Source organism: Atractosteus spatula, chromosome 11, assembly GCF_055471065.1.
Source record: "Atractosteus spatula isolate fAtrSpa1 chromosome 11, fAtrSpa1.hap1, whole genome shotgun sequence".
NCBI classification, from domain to species: Eukaryota; Metazoa; Chordata; class Actinopteri; order Semionotiformes; family Lepisosteidae; genus Atractosteus; species Atractosteus spatula.
Genome location: NC_142716.1, coordinates 3,896,247 through 3,915,312, shown reverse-complemented (window position 1 = coordinate 3,915,312; position 19,066 = coordinate 3,896,247). Strand labels below are relative to the sequence as shown.

At 39.6% G+C, this 19,066-nt stretch overlaps 1 protein-coding gene across 1 annotated transcript in view; it reads right to left on the bottom strand.

The window, feature by feature from the left end:
• Positions 1–17,901, bottom strand: part of pigk (phosphatidylinositol glycan anchor biosynthesis, class K) — a 33,671-nt gene extending 15,770 nt beyond the window's left edge. The window contains exons 1-9 of the mRNA XM_088927776.1: positions 17,790–17,901; positions 16,335–16,388; positions 15,743–15,834; positions 12,804–12,939; positions 12,086–12,197; positions 10,989–11,085; positions 8,993–9,110; positions 8,431–8,541; positions 4,429–4,601 (exon numbers count right to left, since the gene is read on the bottom strand). Coding sequence (XP_088783902.1) covers positions 4,429–4,601; positions 8,431–8,541; positions 8,993–9,110; positions 10,989–11,085; positions 12,086–12,197; positions 12,804–12,939; positions 15,743–15,834; positions 16,335–16,388; positions 17,790–17,876 — 980 coding nt within the window. The 5' untranslated portion in view covers positions 17,877–17,901. The remainder of the gene's footprint in view (positions 1–4,428; positions 4,602–8,430; positions 8,542–8,992; positions 9,111–10,988; positions 11,086–12,085; positions 12,198–12,803; positions 12,940–15,742; positions 15,835–16,334; positions 16,389–17,789) is intronic.
• Between the last annotated feature and the right edge of the window lie 1,165 nt (positions 17,902–19,066).

Here is a 19,066-nt window from a genome sequence, read left to right as displayed (position 1 = left end):
TATTTTTCCGTATTCCTGGAACACAATTTAAATACAACAGCAAATTATCAAAAGAAATTCTGCATTTTATATGAATAGTCAGTAAAACCAATGTAAAAAATAACAGCTACTACAGAACTGAATACTATGTGAAAACCTCTGTCTAAATTTGACACAGCATCTGTCTGTTATGAGATTTTGATGCTTACTTAAAAAAAACATTCTCTTAAAAGCAGTGTAAAAAAAGATGGGACCATTAAAGTATGACTCAGTCTCAAAATGTCTTTTATGTGGAAAAAAACTGCAGTGGAAGTTCATTCTCTAGGGAGAAAAAACTAACAAGATAGTAAAATATGACTGCCAATATCTGAAATTAATATAATATCAGATTAATTTTAACTACAGCAAGGTAATTTTTTGATGGTCGGCTCCCTACATATCCTAATGCTTTGTCATTTACTCTCTAAATTAAATCTGTGCTGTTTAAACAAATTGTATTTCATAGTTCAGTTATTTATAACCACTGGTTCAAATTTAATTACGGGCATTAAGCACTAGTGAAGTGGGTAGAATGATTGCTTTTGAATCCTGTTTCTTGCACAGATAAATCCATCACAATGGATGAAACATACAGTATACCTGCAGTAAATATATTCCCTCCTTGATTCTCAACTACATTTACCTTTTAATGAGGGTCTCAGACCTATACCACAGATCCAACATCTCCAGTCCTGGTCCTCGGGAGTTTCAAATGCATTTGATTTAACCAAGATCAGTTAAGCCAATGGTTTGTTAAAATAAGTGATTTAGATAACACTTGCGACCAAAATCTAAATACTCTTCATCCTGCAAAGACCAGTGCCCAGCAGGCTACTTGCTTAATTTAGTAATAACTTTCAAGTGTTGCCAATCTTGAGAATCAGGTAAGGCTAACTGGATTGGGGCTCTCCAGGACTTGAGGTGGATAACCCCGTGACACTGAATCTACAGAATATGTGACGCAATGAGGCATTTTCCACTGTCCACTCATTTGACATCACTGCCTATTCATGGCTATTCAACCAACTGGAACATTATGAGCTAGAACATTGAAAACAACTCTGCTTCAGAACGAAACATTTCGCCCACCAAATGCAGAGGCAAAGAAACCTTACAGCACCGAAGATCCAGAAGTATAAATCACGAAACAAAACTAGACATTAAGACATGTAACAAATGCCGTTTGTTGAGACGGTAAATAAAACTATGAAAACTTCAAGAAGCCTCCGTGCAAGTTATGCCGTAAATTCTCGGTAACAAATTCTGATTAATTTCCAATTTACAAATTAATTTAAGGAAAAACAGGAGTAGGGTACTACTATAGAGTAGTGGACTTTATAAAAAAAACATTGTTTGGTACATGTGAATGGCTGTTCATTACCATTTAGGGCATTTATCATTGCAACTCAATTTCACATATGATTATTGGGGCTACACTACAAACTTTTAGAGCAGCGCAACTGAAAATCAAAAGGGCAAGAAAAACTATTACCAGCCAAAGGCATATCTGTGAAAACAACAGTATATTATTAGCCCGTACGCGTTGTGATTAAAGGAAGAACTTATTACCCTTTGATTATTATCTCACAGCAAGGAACGCCAGAACACGGGCAACAAAAGAAACGAGAAAAAGGGTTGCAAGAATCTACGTGATGGCAGAAGAAGAAATTGAGGTTGTGTCCTTTGTAGCTGCGATTCAGAGCACTTTTCAGATAGTGGCGGTTCTGCTCGAACGCTCAAGATAAAATTTAGACCTCCAGCGAACAATCTTCATTTTCATTCCCTGCTGGTACAATGGTCACGGTTGCAGAATATTGAGTAACTGATGAAATAAAAAAGTAACTCAACAGGGAACGCCACAGCATCCATTTCTTCTGGTCGTCCTGCACGAATATGCAGGACACAGCTCAAGGGAGGCTCATTCTTCACTGCTTAACAAACACACATGATCGGGCTGGTTAGTGGACATTTTCATACCCAACCCATTTGAAAATAAAGGATGATTCAGAACTGAAAGCACAGCCTCAACAGCTCAAAAAGCAAAAGGGTTTACTACTGTACAACTCTAAATCTGTAGCACCGATAAAACATACTAAATACAGATACGTATAATCGCCAGTCTTTAAGACAAAGCAATTTTTGAAAGAACTGTATTGAAAAAAAAAGCAAAGTTTATATTTATATATTTTAAACTCAAAAAGTATATGCAGTAATTAAATAATTACCAACAGAGGGGACAGGCACCCTACAATGGATTCCAGTCAGGGAGAAACAGCTCTGTAGTTGCTAAATGTTTTATTTCATATTTAGGAGAGACGACTCGCAAAGTGTGCCTACAGAAACTTTAAACTAGGCCTTACAAAAAGAAATGACAGAACAGTTACTTTAATTAATGTGGAAATTCCAGTGTAGCATTTTAGGACTTTTCTTTCATCTTGCAATGAACAAGTATAATATCAGTAATGAATACTTGTTGTCTAAATTATTTAACATTTCTCTCCATGAGGCAGAAGGAGAGAGGCTGAGAAGCCTGTCTTCATCATCGCTGCTGCCCAGAGGCTGAAACACTACTGAAATCTAATCTGGGATGCTAATTAGTTGTAACCTACTTCAAATTATGTCACTGTGTCCAACATACAGTAGTTGAGCTGAAATTAATTTAAAAAACGTGTTGGAACTGGTGGGTTTCAGCTTTTAGGAGTCTAGTCACTATATTACATATGAGCCTGTTTGCCCATCTGAATGCCTCTTCTATTACAGTTTCCTATTCTCTTCAAATCAATATTTATTTTTTTCTTTCACGAAAGATCTGTCGGTTATAGTACCTAATATTAAAATTAAATTCCCACTGTGAAACAAAATGCATAAAAACATGAGGCAGAACACCCTAGGAATGCATTTAATATTGCACTTACATTTTGTACTTGCGGGGACCCACATGAAGATGCAGGCATTACAAAAACACTATTAACAGTTTTATTTAAGGTTGCCCACAAATGTATACTCGCAAGACTAATTAGCCAGCTGTTTGTGAGAGAGATATGCAGGCAACAATGCAGGTAAATAATCAATCTATGCAATTCATTTCTGGAACAGAGTCTCATACATGTGTTTTTCTCGTTTCCATTTGGCATCAAGAGACTGGTTGCAGATTCAACTGACAAGGTTAGAGATGTTTACATGAATTAATTAAATGAAAAACATGGTGTCCTAATTTGTGAAAGAAAATGAGCTTCAGACGCAAAAGAGCTGAACTCTGAAAGAGTACATACAAGACACGCCACCGCCATCTAGTGTTACAACCGTGTAAATACCAAATTCTCTCTTCGGACCAGGCATTTTAATATTACAAACTTTACCTTCTATAGAAAATTCTTAAAACCAATCCATCTTTACATTAATGCTATGTATAAACACCTAAACATATAGATAGTATCATGTGTTACATGCACTTGTCAAATACTGTGCATTATCATGCGTCACATACTGTACAACACCAAGCAAACATTCAATTCTCTAATGAGAATGGCTTTAGGTTAATACTGTACGTTTCTCCCCATATTGGAGAAACAGCTCAATATATTGTCAATGGCTCAAAATCCATAGAAAATAGAAAGGTATTTAAAAGACTGAAGGAAAAATGTCTGAAAAGGATCATTTAAAGTGGTTTTACACGGTACATGGTTTTAACCTTTAGCAATAACGCCGAGACCAATGTGGTCTGGTGGTAAAACTGTGCAGTATAATGTAATCCAAGCACAGGTCTGGAAGCAGCACATATTCAGAGCCTCGATCATCAGTGAGCCGCAGTTCAATTTTTTTATTCACTAGTCACAATGCAAACTGCAAAATAAGAACCACACAAAAAAGGACCGCCATACTGGAGTGTTACTTCCACCAAACCGGGGAGGAGGCTGATAAAAATCTGCCAATACCAGACAGAACCAACAAAGTGGTTTTTGTTTTTGAAGTCAGATTTATTATGGAGGACACCGGCTTGAAACATGGAGGAAGCTAACCCATTTTGCAGAAGGGTTTATTAAAAAGGAATCCCCTTCAGCAGCCCTGTGATGTTTTAATTTTCTACTCCACTTAAAAAAAGACAATATTGCCATGTTGTATTCACTTTTCACATGTACCACTTGTCTGGTTATTAAGAGGTCATTAAGAGATCGATATCCCCATTCCAGCTCTTGCAAATTGCCAGCAGGACTTGGAATGTGAAAAGCACAGCATGTGAAAGGCAGATTTCCCCATAGTTCCTGCATTGTATACTCTTAAACTGTGTTTGATAACACTTAAAGATGTCAGTAATAATGGCTTTTATACCGCAATCGCCGAAGAGGTCGGCAACAGTATTTACTTCGATGCAGTTCCCGTTATAGGCACCAGTATTCTACCACTACTTACTCGTCCTGCTGTTCGGGAACGCCAGGAGTCAAGCTCACAGTCTCCGTCGTGATTTCCACTTTGCGAACACTACCGAAGAAGTCTGTGATGAGCACGCTGCCAGGGTCCCTCTGGAACAGGTCCTGTCTGTGGCCAGGAGTGGAGACACACTGGCTCTTCGGACACACTTTAAACTGGCAAGCGAGATTGAGACAGGTTACAGGCAAAGCATTTCACAACCGCAATTAGGAAACTCAAATAATCAGGGCGGAGCTATTTTCCCCACACACACAAGCAGCATTTAGCAAGTGCATTTCTAATTAAATTTTACCCTTGAAAACACAGCACAGCCTTTTCAACCCATTAGGATGGGTGGTTCACTATAGATTGCTACTTTCACCACGATGGGTCAGCTCACCACCTCCTGTTAAACGAAGGACTGATTGCTAAATGAAACCTGATAGGAATTTCATGCTTTTTAAAAAATAATTGAATCCCGAGGCCATGCACAGAGATCATTAGTTTACAATCAAAACCCAGCAGTGCATGCATACAGTACGTACCTCTTTATACCTGATTAATACATTTCGCGGTTTTAAAAAAAAAAATGAAGTGTAGCATTAATAACTGCAATTATATAGAGCTTTTCATCTCAAAGGACGCCAAAGGTCTTCAACATTCAGGAGGGGGACCACTGACGTGCAGCACTCACTCGGGTGATTCAACACAGGCTTTGTGTACCATAAACACAACAGACCTGTAGATTATTGTAGGTATAAAAGGGAGAAACTGCTTCAACTAATCCAAACCAGGATATATCCCTAGTCTTATGAGCAGTGCCGGTTGGTTTGATTTAATTAGACATTGTAGGAGCCGTGCCCTTACAGATCATGGATCTATGACGAAATTACAGGCTGCCATCCTCCATAGATCCATCATCTACTGGTAACCAAAGCAACACGGTGGACCAAATGGTGTCCTTCTGTAGTTTTTCTCACATCCTCATGACCATCTTTGGCCTGAGATTCTTTAGGTGCAACTATACCTTCATTCAGAGCGGTCCTTTGATTATGGGAAGTGTGTGCGTATGCAGTCAAGACAGCATTTACATAATATTGGACTTAAAAATAGTCCGAACTTTTTAATTTATAGGCAGAAAAGCATGCACTTCGATGGCAAAAAAAACTTTGTTACATAATGAGCAAGTGGCATGGCCATAGTCTACTGTGCAGCTGAATTAGCAGTCTACAGAAACTGATAAGGAAAGGAGCTCTGTGATATTAAATATGAAGTTGCCAAGTGCCACAGTTCAGCAGCAGTTGTAAATAAAGATAATCGTTCAAGACTTCAGCTTGCAAAATCTCTCTTGCCCAAGCACGCTATGCTCAGAGAAAGAAGTGTCACTTTGTCTCTCCAGTGTAATCTTTTCTGTGACTTTTCGCCAACATTCAACTCCTACCTGTGTGAATCATCAGCCTCTCTTGTTCCCAATCTTGATTCTATAACTTTCTAATCAGTCCCACAATCTCCTTCTTGCCACCCACACCCTCCTGAAACATGTCACAGCTCCTCTTCACACAGGGACTGGAAAGAATCCCTACAGTCTTTTCCACTTACGCAGCCAAATTTTTGTTTTGAGGTCCCTAGAAATCTCTAACTAGGCAAACAAGTTACCTTTATCTAGTAAGTTTAACTCTGTGCATCTTTTTTGTTATTAACTATGTTTAATTCTTTATGCTCGTTTTATGCTTTTGTTACTTTCCCCAAAAAGTACAGATAGATTAGAAGATGCTTCGATAATGTTTAAATTTAGATCTGCATAAAATGTAGCACCTTGCTTATCGAAATGGCAAACATTCAGCAAATGTGTGGCCTCATAAGCCATAGCTTAAAATTCAAAATCTGCTGAGCATCAAAAGAAACCTGTAACTGCAACCACCCAACAAAGATATTCACCAGAGAAATAATATTGTCGTAGATGCCCTAACATTTTAGTAAACAGATTTGACGTGGGAAAACTCATTATGCTGATTAACATCTGTCACAACGACCGCAGATCGATAGGTGGTCTGCTGTGAAAATCACAGGCTAAGAGCATGTGTGGCTAACCGTGAACACAGATGGCGAGTGTCACTGTGCTCAGTTAGTCCAACCTCCAATATACAGACAGCAGAAAGGTGTTGCACAGGAAGTGACCCATCTGCCCTGCATTCTATGCGTTTCTTCCTTGATTTTCACCAGGCTTGATATTTAACAGGTTAAGTAGGAAGCAAAAAGACAACAGACATATTCAAAGCCATATATTCATAAGTGGTCAATCCTCTAATGCCTTAATAAAATGGAAGGACCTAAAACCACTATTATTATTGTATAACCCCATTTCACACAGGATCAATTAAAACTATAAAAATTAAAAACATTGTGGCAGTTCTTTGTTCACTAAGCAATAATCAGTCTTTGTATTAAAGCTGTTTTCAAGTATCTATTAATCTGTTTTTTTTCCCTTTTTCCTAAAAGGCTGCCCCTTGTAAACTGGACAGATTTGAAAAATATATTATGTTTTTTCCCCCCAAAATAAATGTTACTTCTATAAAAACGAAATACACACTGAAACCTCCCCCCTCAACATCCTGCAAATACTGGTGACCTCAGAGCTTCTCAAAAATTGAGCGTAAAAATCCTTTTTATCAGAGGGCCTCTCTAATCTGATCAACCCAGAGCGATTAGGAAAAGCACTCCAGATAAAAATCTGTCGGTTTTCTTTCAAAGCTGGAACACTACTAATCCCAAACCAATGAGAAACTCCAGCTTTTAAAAGTAATGAACGCTTAAAAAAAAACTAAAAGCTGAACTTGAACACGGCAAGGCTTGTGATTTCAAACACAGGTTTATAAACGAATACACTGGCCAGTCGGTATCTTAAAGACTCTCCTTGTTTCTGAACGAAGAAGACTCTTTCTTGTTTCAGCAAGGGATGATTGAGGAAGGTCATCAGGGGCCAAATTCACTGCCAGCTTCAGTAAAGTTTAAGTGAAAATAATAAAAAAGAACACTCCAGGCAAAGGTCTTCCATGTCCTTTTTCAAAAGACCCTAATCTACAAGCAGCTTTATTCATTCTTTTTCAAGTTGACTTCTGCCTTTCATCTGTATCACTGATCATGTTTGGAGCCCATCCTTGTTGGGACTGAAAAATTAATAACTCTCCTTGGTTATTAAACCCCACTCAAGCTTAATACATAGAGGAGCTCCGCTAACCCCAGGGCAATTCGAAATGCAACAGATTCCACAATGGCCCCTGAAGTGGTGTCTCAGATCTTCACACTAATTAGCTCGTCCAATTAATATTAAAAAAGCTTGTCCCAAACCTCTCAAAGTGAATAACTAACATTTAGGATGTCTTACATTGTTTAAAAGAAGAGTTACTAATCATTTTCTGTTATTGATAGTGGCACCATAGAAAACAGTGTTTTTAAGACTCCGTTGATAAAAAAAATGGATGGGGTTGAACATTACAAATTTAATTGAAAGTAAAATAGTTGTGCTAGTGTAAGTTTGGGCCAAAATATACCAACAGAGTTATGAGCTTCAGTACATTTCAACAGACTATTCTGCTTGGGAAACAAGCTCTCGGAAGATTACAGCAGGTACAGTATATATTGCAGTGAACCATGTTTAAGATACTCAATGCCTCTTGACTGTAGCTGCATGCTAAATGACAATAACATGGTGACAAAAATTACAACAAACCTGCTGGCAGCATTCATTTTTCAAGCCCCAACTGCTTGACTGTGAGGTAAATAAACTAGGTTTGCTCTCAAAATGCACTTCAAGATTGTACTTTTAAAGGCTTGTAAATTTAATCAACTAAAATCATGTGGTACAGAAGTAGATGCCCTACAATGGAACACATGAGGAGCTACACAGACCTTACTTTGACCACCATATGGACTCCAACACCGTTCCAAGATCCTTCCGTTTGCAAGCACTCTGAGCACAGCAGGATAAAGGAGGACCGTTCTTACCAGATCGTTCATGCTGGCCTGACTGGCTGGGTGAATGTCTTCCAGGAACTCCAGGAGATAAAAGGTGTATCTGTCCATCAGGTGGACTCCAATCGCCAGGTCCGGCTGGTGCTGCAATACAACAAGGTTTTTAAGTCTCAGGTGTCATTAATTCCTGTGCAAAGCCTTGATATGGTTTGGGAACACAGTAGTGGGGAGGGCTAACAAAACATCCAATGCTAAACACTCAGAACAAAATTGAAAATAAATCTTGTCATAAAAGAGTACCACTTAGACAAGGTAATTAGGAAAAGTTTTAGTATGAACTATAGTGGGACAATGACTGGGGAGCTCGAAGTACCCACTAGGCACAAAGTGTCATTCTTTAAACTTGAAATTTTAGATAAGGCGTGCTAATGCGCATGCTTAACAGTGCACTGCTCAAATAGAGCCAATAACAGAGAAGAGCCCTTAACCAAATCAGGGGCTAATTAACCGCAAGTCCTCCCCACTCCCGGTGTGAGGTGAGGTGGAGACAGTCCTCCGACAGACCACGTAAAGGATTGCAGGGTTTGAGCCTTACTGAAAGGGAGTCTTCTCCAACTTGGCTGCTGGCCAGGGCCATTACATTGGGAGAATAGAACCTTTCATACATCGAGACACCTTGGCAAGTGTCAATGATGAACAGCAGCTCATTGTACCTGGAAGAAAAGGACCGCGGCTGTTAGCTCTTTTCCCCTAGTCCTGTTGATCGAGAACACACCACTGCGGAAAAGGTGGCATCATTTTCAACAGGGGGTTGCCATGGCTACCGAAAAGGGCTCATTTTCTATGCGGAGAAGGAATTTAAATGCGAGGTTTTGCCCTGCTGTTACAACAGCAAACGGTGCCTGAAACAGACGCAGACAAAATTGGAAACCATCGACTAAATCCCCCCCCCCCCGACCTCAAAAGCCAAGCCATCTACCAGTGGATTTACATTGCAAAACCTGCACTTTTTCTAGGTTATGGATTACAGAAACATTTAATGGCAGCAAGTTCACAACGGCAAATGCTTATAGTACCGTTTTATGCTTTAACCTGATACGACAGCTAGGTGATGACTATGTATATATATTTTATACACCTTCATTGCTATCTTACCTGCTGTACTGAGGTGAAAAGGTCATTACAAAACTTCTGTGCATTCTGCCACCTCCCACTAAAGCCAACACATTAAAGTAACCAGTCCTCCAGTCACGTCACACATCATTTATCAAACCATCCCCGAGCTTTTACATAAAATCTGCAAGCAAAAACAAAACTACTTTGCATTACGTAATTATCAGAACAGATCACCTATTGCTCCCTTTAAAATCTTGGGGGAAAAATCTAATGAGATAAAAATTCTACATGCCAACAGCGTGAAGAGCAGCCCTTGGAATAAGGCATATTCACTTCTCTAGACCCGTTTCATTCAGGACAACATCAAAAGGTCTCCAAAGTTAAATCTCTGACTAGGCTAAAGACACACTGCTTACTAAACGGAGAGTCATTTGGCACAGCGAAGAGAATCAGTGCCAGGCCACTAGTGGTGAATCCTAACGCTCTGGAGCAGCAAAGGGAACAGAGCTAGAGGGCAAGTACTGACAGGCCTGGCCTGGACAGCATGGAAGCTGTGAGTGCAGCAAGTCGCAGCAGCCTGGGGTTGCACAGGTCGAGCAGCGCATGGAACAGTGCTAACAAGCACACTGTAGTATTGCCTGATGGTTATTCTGAGTTAATCTGGGGGGCCAGGTGAGGCAGGAGAGGTACAGGGATCGTGCCACCACAAGGTAGAGCCGAGTGACTCCTTAGAACTGGCCCTGGGATATCATGGACAAGTCTCCTGTAAACAGACTCTTCCACTCGGTCATGAATAAAAGATTCCAGGTTCTTGCCTGAAGCAGGAGCTGGCCTCCCTCTTCCGAAGTTTATAGAAGTTTATAAGAAGCTCACAATATATATATGCACTTTGCAAAGTCAAACAAGAAAAGCAAAAGATTTAAAAAAAAGGTGACCGACACAGAGGAGGAAATAAAAAAAAAAAAACAAGCTCAGACACCCAAGAGAACCTCACAGGCAACACAAAGCACACCCTGCCAGAGGACGAGTGACAACAGTAGCAGCGGCCGTCACGTGTGTGTGGTCTCCCCCAGCGCAAACACGTGGCTTCTGCTCTCGGGACTCTGGAGAGGGCCCGTGTGCCCGTGTGCACGCTGTCTGGAGCGCCCTGCGGCTCGAGGTGCTCTCAGCCCCCAGGGGTGACCGGGATGCGACACGAACAGTGACGCAACTCGCAACCATCATCACAGCCGAGAGTCCTGACTGCTTTGCCAACAGCCCCCAAAACAATTTGTGCTGCCACAAAACACTATAGTTATACCTTCCTGTAGCTCGTCAACAGACCTTGTCCGGATAACAGTAATTTGAGACTCTGAGACAGCTTTTGTGCTCCTCAGGAGAAAGATTTCATGTTGTAATTTTCCGCTGCTAGGGATTCAACAACCATCTGCAAACCCATCACCCGTTTTCCCCAAGCTCTCCGCGGCCTCACTTGCCTCCTCTTCTGCCACATCTGCTCGAACGCGTCAGCCAGCTCCACATTACTGATTTCTTCGGAATCTTGGAATTTCAAGAAGCCGTTCCCTCCGTGACCTGTACAGAAACGACGGCAAGGGACGGAGTCAATGCAGCACGTGAAAACACAGAACCCTATTGGGCGAATTAAAAACACTGCCTGTACTGTAGGCCTTCCACAAATACTATAGCGTTCGCGCAGCAGGAAACGTGCTAGAATTGACAGCATTTCAAAATGATTTTGTGCCACATCACATCCCTTTAAACCTCCCTCTGACCTATTCCGTTTCCCAGTTAAAAGCACCAAGAATGTGCTAAGGCGAGCCCTGTTGCACTTAGCACCACAGCTGTCGAGCATTTATCCTCATCCATCGCTCCAGCACAGTTCACAGGTGACTCTGATCGCTAATCCCACAGCTCATTTAACTTGCCTTTGAGTGCTGCTGCTCCCCTAACAACATAGATGTATATGGCTGCACACTGATTTATGACAGCTGTTTAACGAGACGTATAATTAATGAACAACATCCTGTACTTGTAAGACAAATATGTGTTGCTAAACTGAGATCTAGTGAAGATGCAATGGCTGTTAATTTGTTTATAAATGGGTAAAGGTCATTGTCAAATCAGTACCAAAAACACAGAACACTAATTATTAAGCAATATTTGTGTCCAACACAGGTCCTAGGAAGCCACAGTCCAGTAGGATGTTCTGAAATGATCAATTTGTAAACATGTGGAACAAATTTAGTAGGACATTACGTTGAATGAAGCCTGGAATGGTCATTTTAGGTATATAACAGTACAACTTGGAATAAAACCTCATTTCCAAACCACACAGTTTTTTTTACCTTAAAATACAACCCAGTACAGTGCTTAATGATGGTCATTCACTGAGGTCTCCTTCACTACAATAGTGGATATTTTTTAATGTTATGAATTGAGTAATTCAGGTTTGTGTGCATGAAAAGAGAAAAACCTAGCACTCCCAACGAACGTTTAAGAACAAACAGTAGTCTAGAAAACTGTGGAAGCTAATATTGTGCTGAAAGGTGGCCTCTTCCTGCATCAAACCTACCAGTTAAATAAATCAGTATGTTACTCCTGTCATCAGAAAGCAAGCGTTTTGACCGAGGGGTACTCGGAGGCAACCGACCAGTTAAGACACGCAGGAAATTCTCAACAGTAACCTGTAAATAAAGCAAAAACAGATTCATGTTTGCAGACAGATGTCACAAAGAATCAAGCGTCTCCATTAGAGCAAACAACACACGCACAGGGCAGAAGGCAGAGCAGCCAGGGAAAGCTCTCATCATTATTAAATAAACATTCGTACTGATGCAGCAGCATTCCTAAGGATTCACCAATAAAAAAAAGTTTGACAAAAATAAAAATTCAGACTCTTAGCTTCTCGGTAAGAAATAGTATACTCTGAATTCCAAAGATTAAACACCGACTACCAACAATATCCTGTTTTTGACAGTCTAAACCAGGGTTCTGGTCACTTTAGCATTAATACTTCTAACCAGGCTCTGAGGTGACTTGCACCTCTAACTAAGCGAGTGGCCTTTGTAACAAGTGAAAAATTCCTACAGACACCTAATTCAGAACAGAATTAAATTCACTGCCTGAATGACCACTCAGGTTGGAACAAAACAACAAAACACAGGCAGCACCTGGTACTGAGTTTGAAGCTATTGATCTAAACTTACACAATTCAACTGCTAGCATCAGGAAACAAACACTTCTTCGGCAACACCTTTAAAAAGACCATGTGTGTCATCACCAGTGCCCACCTCGTATCCTCTGTAATCGACTTCCACGTCATCCCCGTACACATTGAGCTCCATGTTTTTGTGGCTGAAGACTGTAGCAGGCTTGGGGTTTCTGTGGTTACAGGCCATGTCATCTGCCAGCATTAGCACAATATGGCTTAAAAACAAAGACAAGATACACTTACATGACGAACAAGGCATCATTTCCCCAACACTTTGTGTCTAGTAGATATTTCTAGAACTATTTAAGTACAAAAGGGGAAGACAGAGAGAGCATCACAACAAACAAAAACTCAATTCTCTCTCAGCAGGAAATCCGTGATTTAGTCATACTGATTTGCAAAAACAAAATTGTTCACTTGAATGCCATGCCTAGAATAAGTGTCAAAATAGCAGTGACTGCAAATTCACTGCTTTTTCACCAGTTACTGTACTTATCACGCACACACTTTCACTGAAGCAGTGTGCTGTAAATGGGCACCTAACTGAAACCAAGGACAGCGGAGGGTTCTTTGGCAAAAATTTTAATGAATTTCATAAATATGAAAATGAGATGCAGAAAACTGATGGCTTCAGCCAAAAAGTTTCAGCAATATATTGCAGAAAGCAGAACATATTCTGCTGAAGAAGCACACCACGAATTCAGTGCCGGAGTGTGGAGTCATTTAAATGTCAAAAGACACTAGTTTAATGCTCATTTATTAATAATTCATACCACCCACCCCTTCACACAGCTCATGGGCCTTCCACTTAGAAACTAGCGACAAGTGCAAGATAAAACAGTGCGGCCAAAGAAATGAATCATGCGTTTTAAAAACCAAAGGACTGTAGTGAAACAGATGGCGGCAAGCTTAGGACCCCTGCACACCATAGTAAGATAAATAATAAATTAATAAATAAATAATTTTTTCACGCACCCTTTCCAGATTGAAACACTTTGATCCTCAAGGCTGTGGGAATGTCATGAATGAAGCTTGTTAAGTTTTCAAAAGCAAAAAGAACCAGCTCCAAGAGCCAAGACAGACTGGTTTTTACCTCCTGTAGTTCGGAGACTGAACCTACAATCCTTAATAATTCAAGGAGTCGAGTCTTAATAATATATTGTAACTGTGTAATTCTGCTGTCTCCTCTCATTGTGTTTTTATTCCGTAAAGCACTTTCAGAACTCACTTCAAAGGCACTATATATAATAAAGCTCTATTATGATGTTCTTTTGACTCCTGAAACAAGCTCAGTAGTACACAACAGTTATATATCGCTTTGTCTTCACTCTTTGGGTAACAAGGCCTTCTCTTGCTACACCCCAAAACTCTGGAATTCTGTCCTCAAGGATATATATATATAAAATGTATTGTTTATTATTAGCAGTAGTTGTGTAAACAGTAGTAGTAAACATTCTTTCATCTGTTGACAGTGTAAGTGCTGGTGTGACTGTTTTAGGTACAGTGCTATAATAACTCATCAAAAAGAAGGATGTTGCTGCTTAAATCAATTTAACCATGTATTGTGCCTGGTCATATCAAATCCCCTTAATTCCCCCCCCCCCAAGAATTACGGTTCAAACTTTCATTCTCATTGTAATTCTTTTATCAGCAAGTCTTCTGTGCTACACTTACACACATGAGAACTCAAGGAAGGTTAGAGATGGGAAGGCCAGACAGCCCATCTTGCCCATATGCTTGTTAGCAGCCAAGTTAAAATCTGAGGATCTCCAAGTCCAAGCCAGGTGGTCACGTGGCTAGCAGAATCAGCCCTGGCACTACATGCAGAAAGACTGCCTCCATTAGTCAGTTTCAGATGCAGTTCCTCCTAGTTTCCAATCATTATTATTACAGTATGTCCTCTATTTTTGCGTTTCACTGTTTATTCTGAAGAAGCTGAACGGGCTGACTTTGTCATTGCCTGAGACTGGTCTCCTCGTAGTCTTTTCTGCTCCAAGACTACAAAACATTTCTCTAATTTCAGTGCAGGGCATTCCTTTAAGCCCATGAACTCTTTTCAGAACAGCAATACCTTTTTGTAACATAGTAGTCAAAAGCTGTACACAATATTATAAATGAATTATTTCTAGTGCACTGTAGCATTCCTTGTTTTACATTCATTATATAGCGCAATGTTTTTTCTTTTATATTGTTTAACCCTTAACCACCTCATCTAGATAAAAATGTGTCAACACCTAGTAAACATCATAAGGCTTAAGTCTTTTGCATAAGTAACTTCTTCCAGGTCCGAGCTTTCTGTCTTATCTTAATAATTTATGTTTTTACTACCTGTAAATCTGCAGTTGCCATCCCTCACAGGCCCCATTTTTCTCTAGGGAAAGGCATCCTTCTAGTAAAGCTAGAAAGGCGCATTAAGACAGCCTGCTTTGTCTTTTATAAAATTCTTTCATCTCGGGCTCCTCTGGGGGCACGCATCACAGACTAAACGTGATGTAAAATGACACTCTCTCCTGTTACCAGAAAAAAAACCGACAACTTAGAATACCTAAAAAAAAAATCATTCTCTGAGAACAAGAACAGCGCTTTAAAAAATAAGCTTCAAAAGATAACCCATTCGACACCGAATGAACTGCACTGAGCACCAAGAGTTTTGCAGGGCCAAAGAAAATATATTTTTAATTAAGAAAACTGGTCCTGGGGACCCACACATCTGTGGGTTTTTGTTCCACCCAAGTACACAGTTACATCTTTCAACCCTTAATAGATCTGATCATTTTAATTTAAAGTGTTTACTTGTTTTCAGTTTCCAGACATATTGGAGATTGCCTTTTAATTACTGTGTTTCTAGAAACTATTAAGTTTAGGTAATTTAAGATCTTCAGCCTGTGAGTTGGAAAAGAAAACTTGACTCTTACAGGATCCAATGAAGAAATGCAATTAAGGATTAATTTAAGCCTAATTTAATTAGTTTAATTAATTAATTAAAGGATTGGGAACGCCTGTATTAGATTTGCGTACCTGTCAGGAATCCCCAGTCGCTTGACACTCCGGTAGACCGAAAGAGTATTGGCCACATGGCGATAGTTGAACCAGAATCTGGACGTACAAACCTTGGTAAAATAAACAGGTCAATAATGACACACGTGAAACGTGTACCATGCGTATCAAGAATTATTAATAAAACCTGAGATAACTGGTTGACAAAACATTGGTAAGCAATCATCAATAAACTTGATAATCTCTCTTAAATCACCAAAAACAATTACAGTAAAAAAAAAATCACCTATTGTTTAGTTAAGGACTAGTTTTAATGAGCTTTTACCTCATGCTACAGTGTTATACCAGTTCTTATATTTAGTTATTTTCTATGTATTCATTCTGTGACACAATGCGTTTTCATCAAATATATTGTAAAAACATTGCTTAAAGGTATTTTTCAGGAATACTTCTATACAGCACAGATTATTTCATGTGAAACCTCGTTTCATACTCGCAGGCTAGATCAGATTTAACCTACTGTTACACATACTGTTTTTGCACTACTTCCCTGAACTCCAGCAGGTGTCCCTATGCAATACCCTGAAAACCAAGTCAAGTCCAGAACACCTACCAGAACCGCCCAGTTGTTCGTGTGTCCACTTCGGAAAAACTGGTTGGCTTTTGCCTAGGAGTCGGAGAAAACAGCCGGCGTAAGCTGGGGCTTCCCACTACTGGTCCTGGGAGACCTCACACACCAGCGGGTTTTCATTCCAGTTGAGCTTGATTACCTAACTGAAGCCTTAACAAAGCAGGCGTGTGGCCCCCTGGGACCAGGACTGGGCAGTTAATACGCTTTTCCCGGTATTACTTTAAAAACACCAACAGCTGTAAGCTTAACGGAATAAAAACTGGTTACCTAATCAAGGATATCCCTGTGAGGTTTACGGTTTACGAAACACTGGGCCATTTTAGCGACCCACATCGGAGGCTCCAGGGGACTGAAGTAAGTTCCTACAGGAAGCCCCATATATAAAAACCCAAAGAACTAGAGGCTCCCAACTCGAGTCCTGGAGAAACACCGGCTGATGGCTCTCATTCCAGCCGAGTTCTATATCTCCAGCGCGAATTGATGATTTCATTGATCTGCCTGCTTGTTTCGAATTTTGCTTAACTGGTTTCTCCGGTCACTCTTGGGTGTCGGATATGCCCTTACTTCAAGAGTACTGTTTCTAACAGCCCCCGCACACCAAACTTGCAGGCTGTCATGTCTAAAAGCTCTTACTAGACCATTAAATTGGTAAAGGGCTGATACCAATTACAAAACCCCTCTGACATTTTATGGGCTGAAAAACTTAAATAAATTAGACAGAAATTAAGAACTGGTGTAAAAACCAAACGACAGTGACATTGACATTGACAGACAACACAGAAATATATTCAGCTCAGTTCTCCTGACTGTTACTACAGGAGTTAAGTTTTATCGAGATTATTCTGACTACACATGTCACGCAACAGAGTATTCTGGATACGGTTTATCACCATTAAAATATCTATGAAGTTGCACAAAACAGCAGTTGTCTGAACACCATCTATAAACAGATTGTTTTTTCAAACACAAATCAAAGTTAAGGATATTTTTTTTTTACCAAAGCTAACCAGCACACGATTTATCGAATTCGATTTTTACTTCTGTGCAAGACAGCACTTAACGCATACAGGCACTCAAACCCAGTTTCACTGTTCAGTACTGAGGTCATTTTTATGGGCTATTTTTTATGGACAACTCCTCAGAAAAATACGTGCTGTACTGTTTCAGTATTAGAATGAAGAAAACCGTCTAATTTCCATAGACTAATAACGTCCGAAGCCACAGAGTACGGGGAGATTATTTTTAATTACAAAAACACTGAAAGGCTTATCGTACTACGCCTAAAACTATATGAAAATATTGCAAGATGATCTATCGCTTTCATTCATTCAAAAAACCATCCAGTAGCTAGTTGATTCCTTCAGATGAACAAAAAAGATTTTACAAATGCCGACACCACGTGTCAAGCGGTACACATATTAACAATAAACAGTTTACCTCAACCGAATCAGTTGCCACAGGTGCAGGATCAAGAAATAATGCGAATAAAACAAAGAATCCAAAACACCAACTGCAAATAGCCATCTTTTCCTAGAGAAGGGGGGGGACCGGAAGTGTAGATACTTCCTGCGTGTCACTTAAATACTTCCGTGTGGATTCTTTCCATGAAGGACCAATCAGATGTTATACCTGTAATGTATTCGAGGGAGATTTTATTCGTAGGATTGACCATAAAATAATGAAACCCACTAATTATTGAACACAGCACTTTATTTAGCGAATGGGGGAGACTAGCTGAATCTTCCATTCTTTTGTGACCTAAACTTCTCTCATACAGCCTAAAAGCCTCTTTTGCACCTTAAGAAATGAAGTATCAGTTAAGTAGTTAGTAAAGGCATTTGTATAGGTTCAAAGTTCTGTGAAAATGTTTACTAACCCTTCTCCAGCTGTGCAGGGTTTATAGATTATTTTTGCTATGTGTCCAGCCAGAATGTGGAACGTCCATGAAAGTTTTCCAGTAGTTTTCCAGAAATTGGAATTTTAAGTCACAACCACACAGTTTTTCTTGGATGGTACAAAGTATCAAATCAACCCAAATTTTAGGAATTTGTATACATTGATATGTATTCAATACAACTGTATAAGTTAATCTCCTATTGCTCCTGATCTAAACTCCTAAACAGTTAAAATGTTTACCACTGCATTATTTTTCTCTGGGTTTCTTTTAAAAGTCACTTTTAAACACATTTGTGAAATTAATGTCTTCATACTAAATGGAACAGAATCAGTATCTCAAATATAATGTCTGTCTGTCAAGAAAGCTTTTTTCCTATATAATTGCTTGTATTTTAGGAATAAAGATCTCATATTGTAGTTTTATTAGATTTAGGACTCCTTTTTGTGTACTTCTCAGCTTGAAACTATCTTACCATATACACCATTCTATTTATGATGCTTAAGCTAAAGTAATTGGCTTTTAAAAAGATCTAGACCCTTTATTCAGACAGTAAAAAAGGCTGCTCCTATGTAAACAGTCATATCTAATTACTAGTTTAACACTCGAATTTCAGATTTTTACATAAAATCGTTTTGAGTAACTATGTCCAACCACATCAAAATCTGAGACGTATAATGACAACGGTCAGGTGAATTGACATGGGTTAACCCACAAACCCAGGGGTTGTTCTCTTTAAACGCAGAAATGTGATCTTGACCATTCCACCAGAGAGAGAGCGATTACTTTGGTTATTTAGAGCTATTGTAGGCAAGCGTGC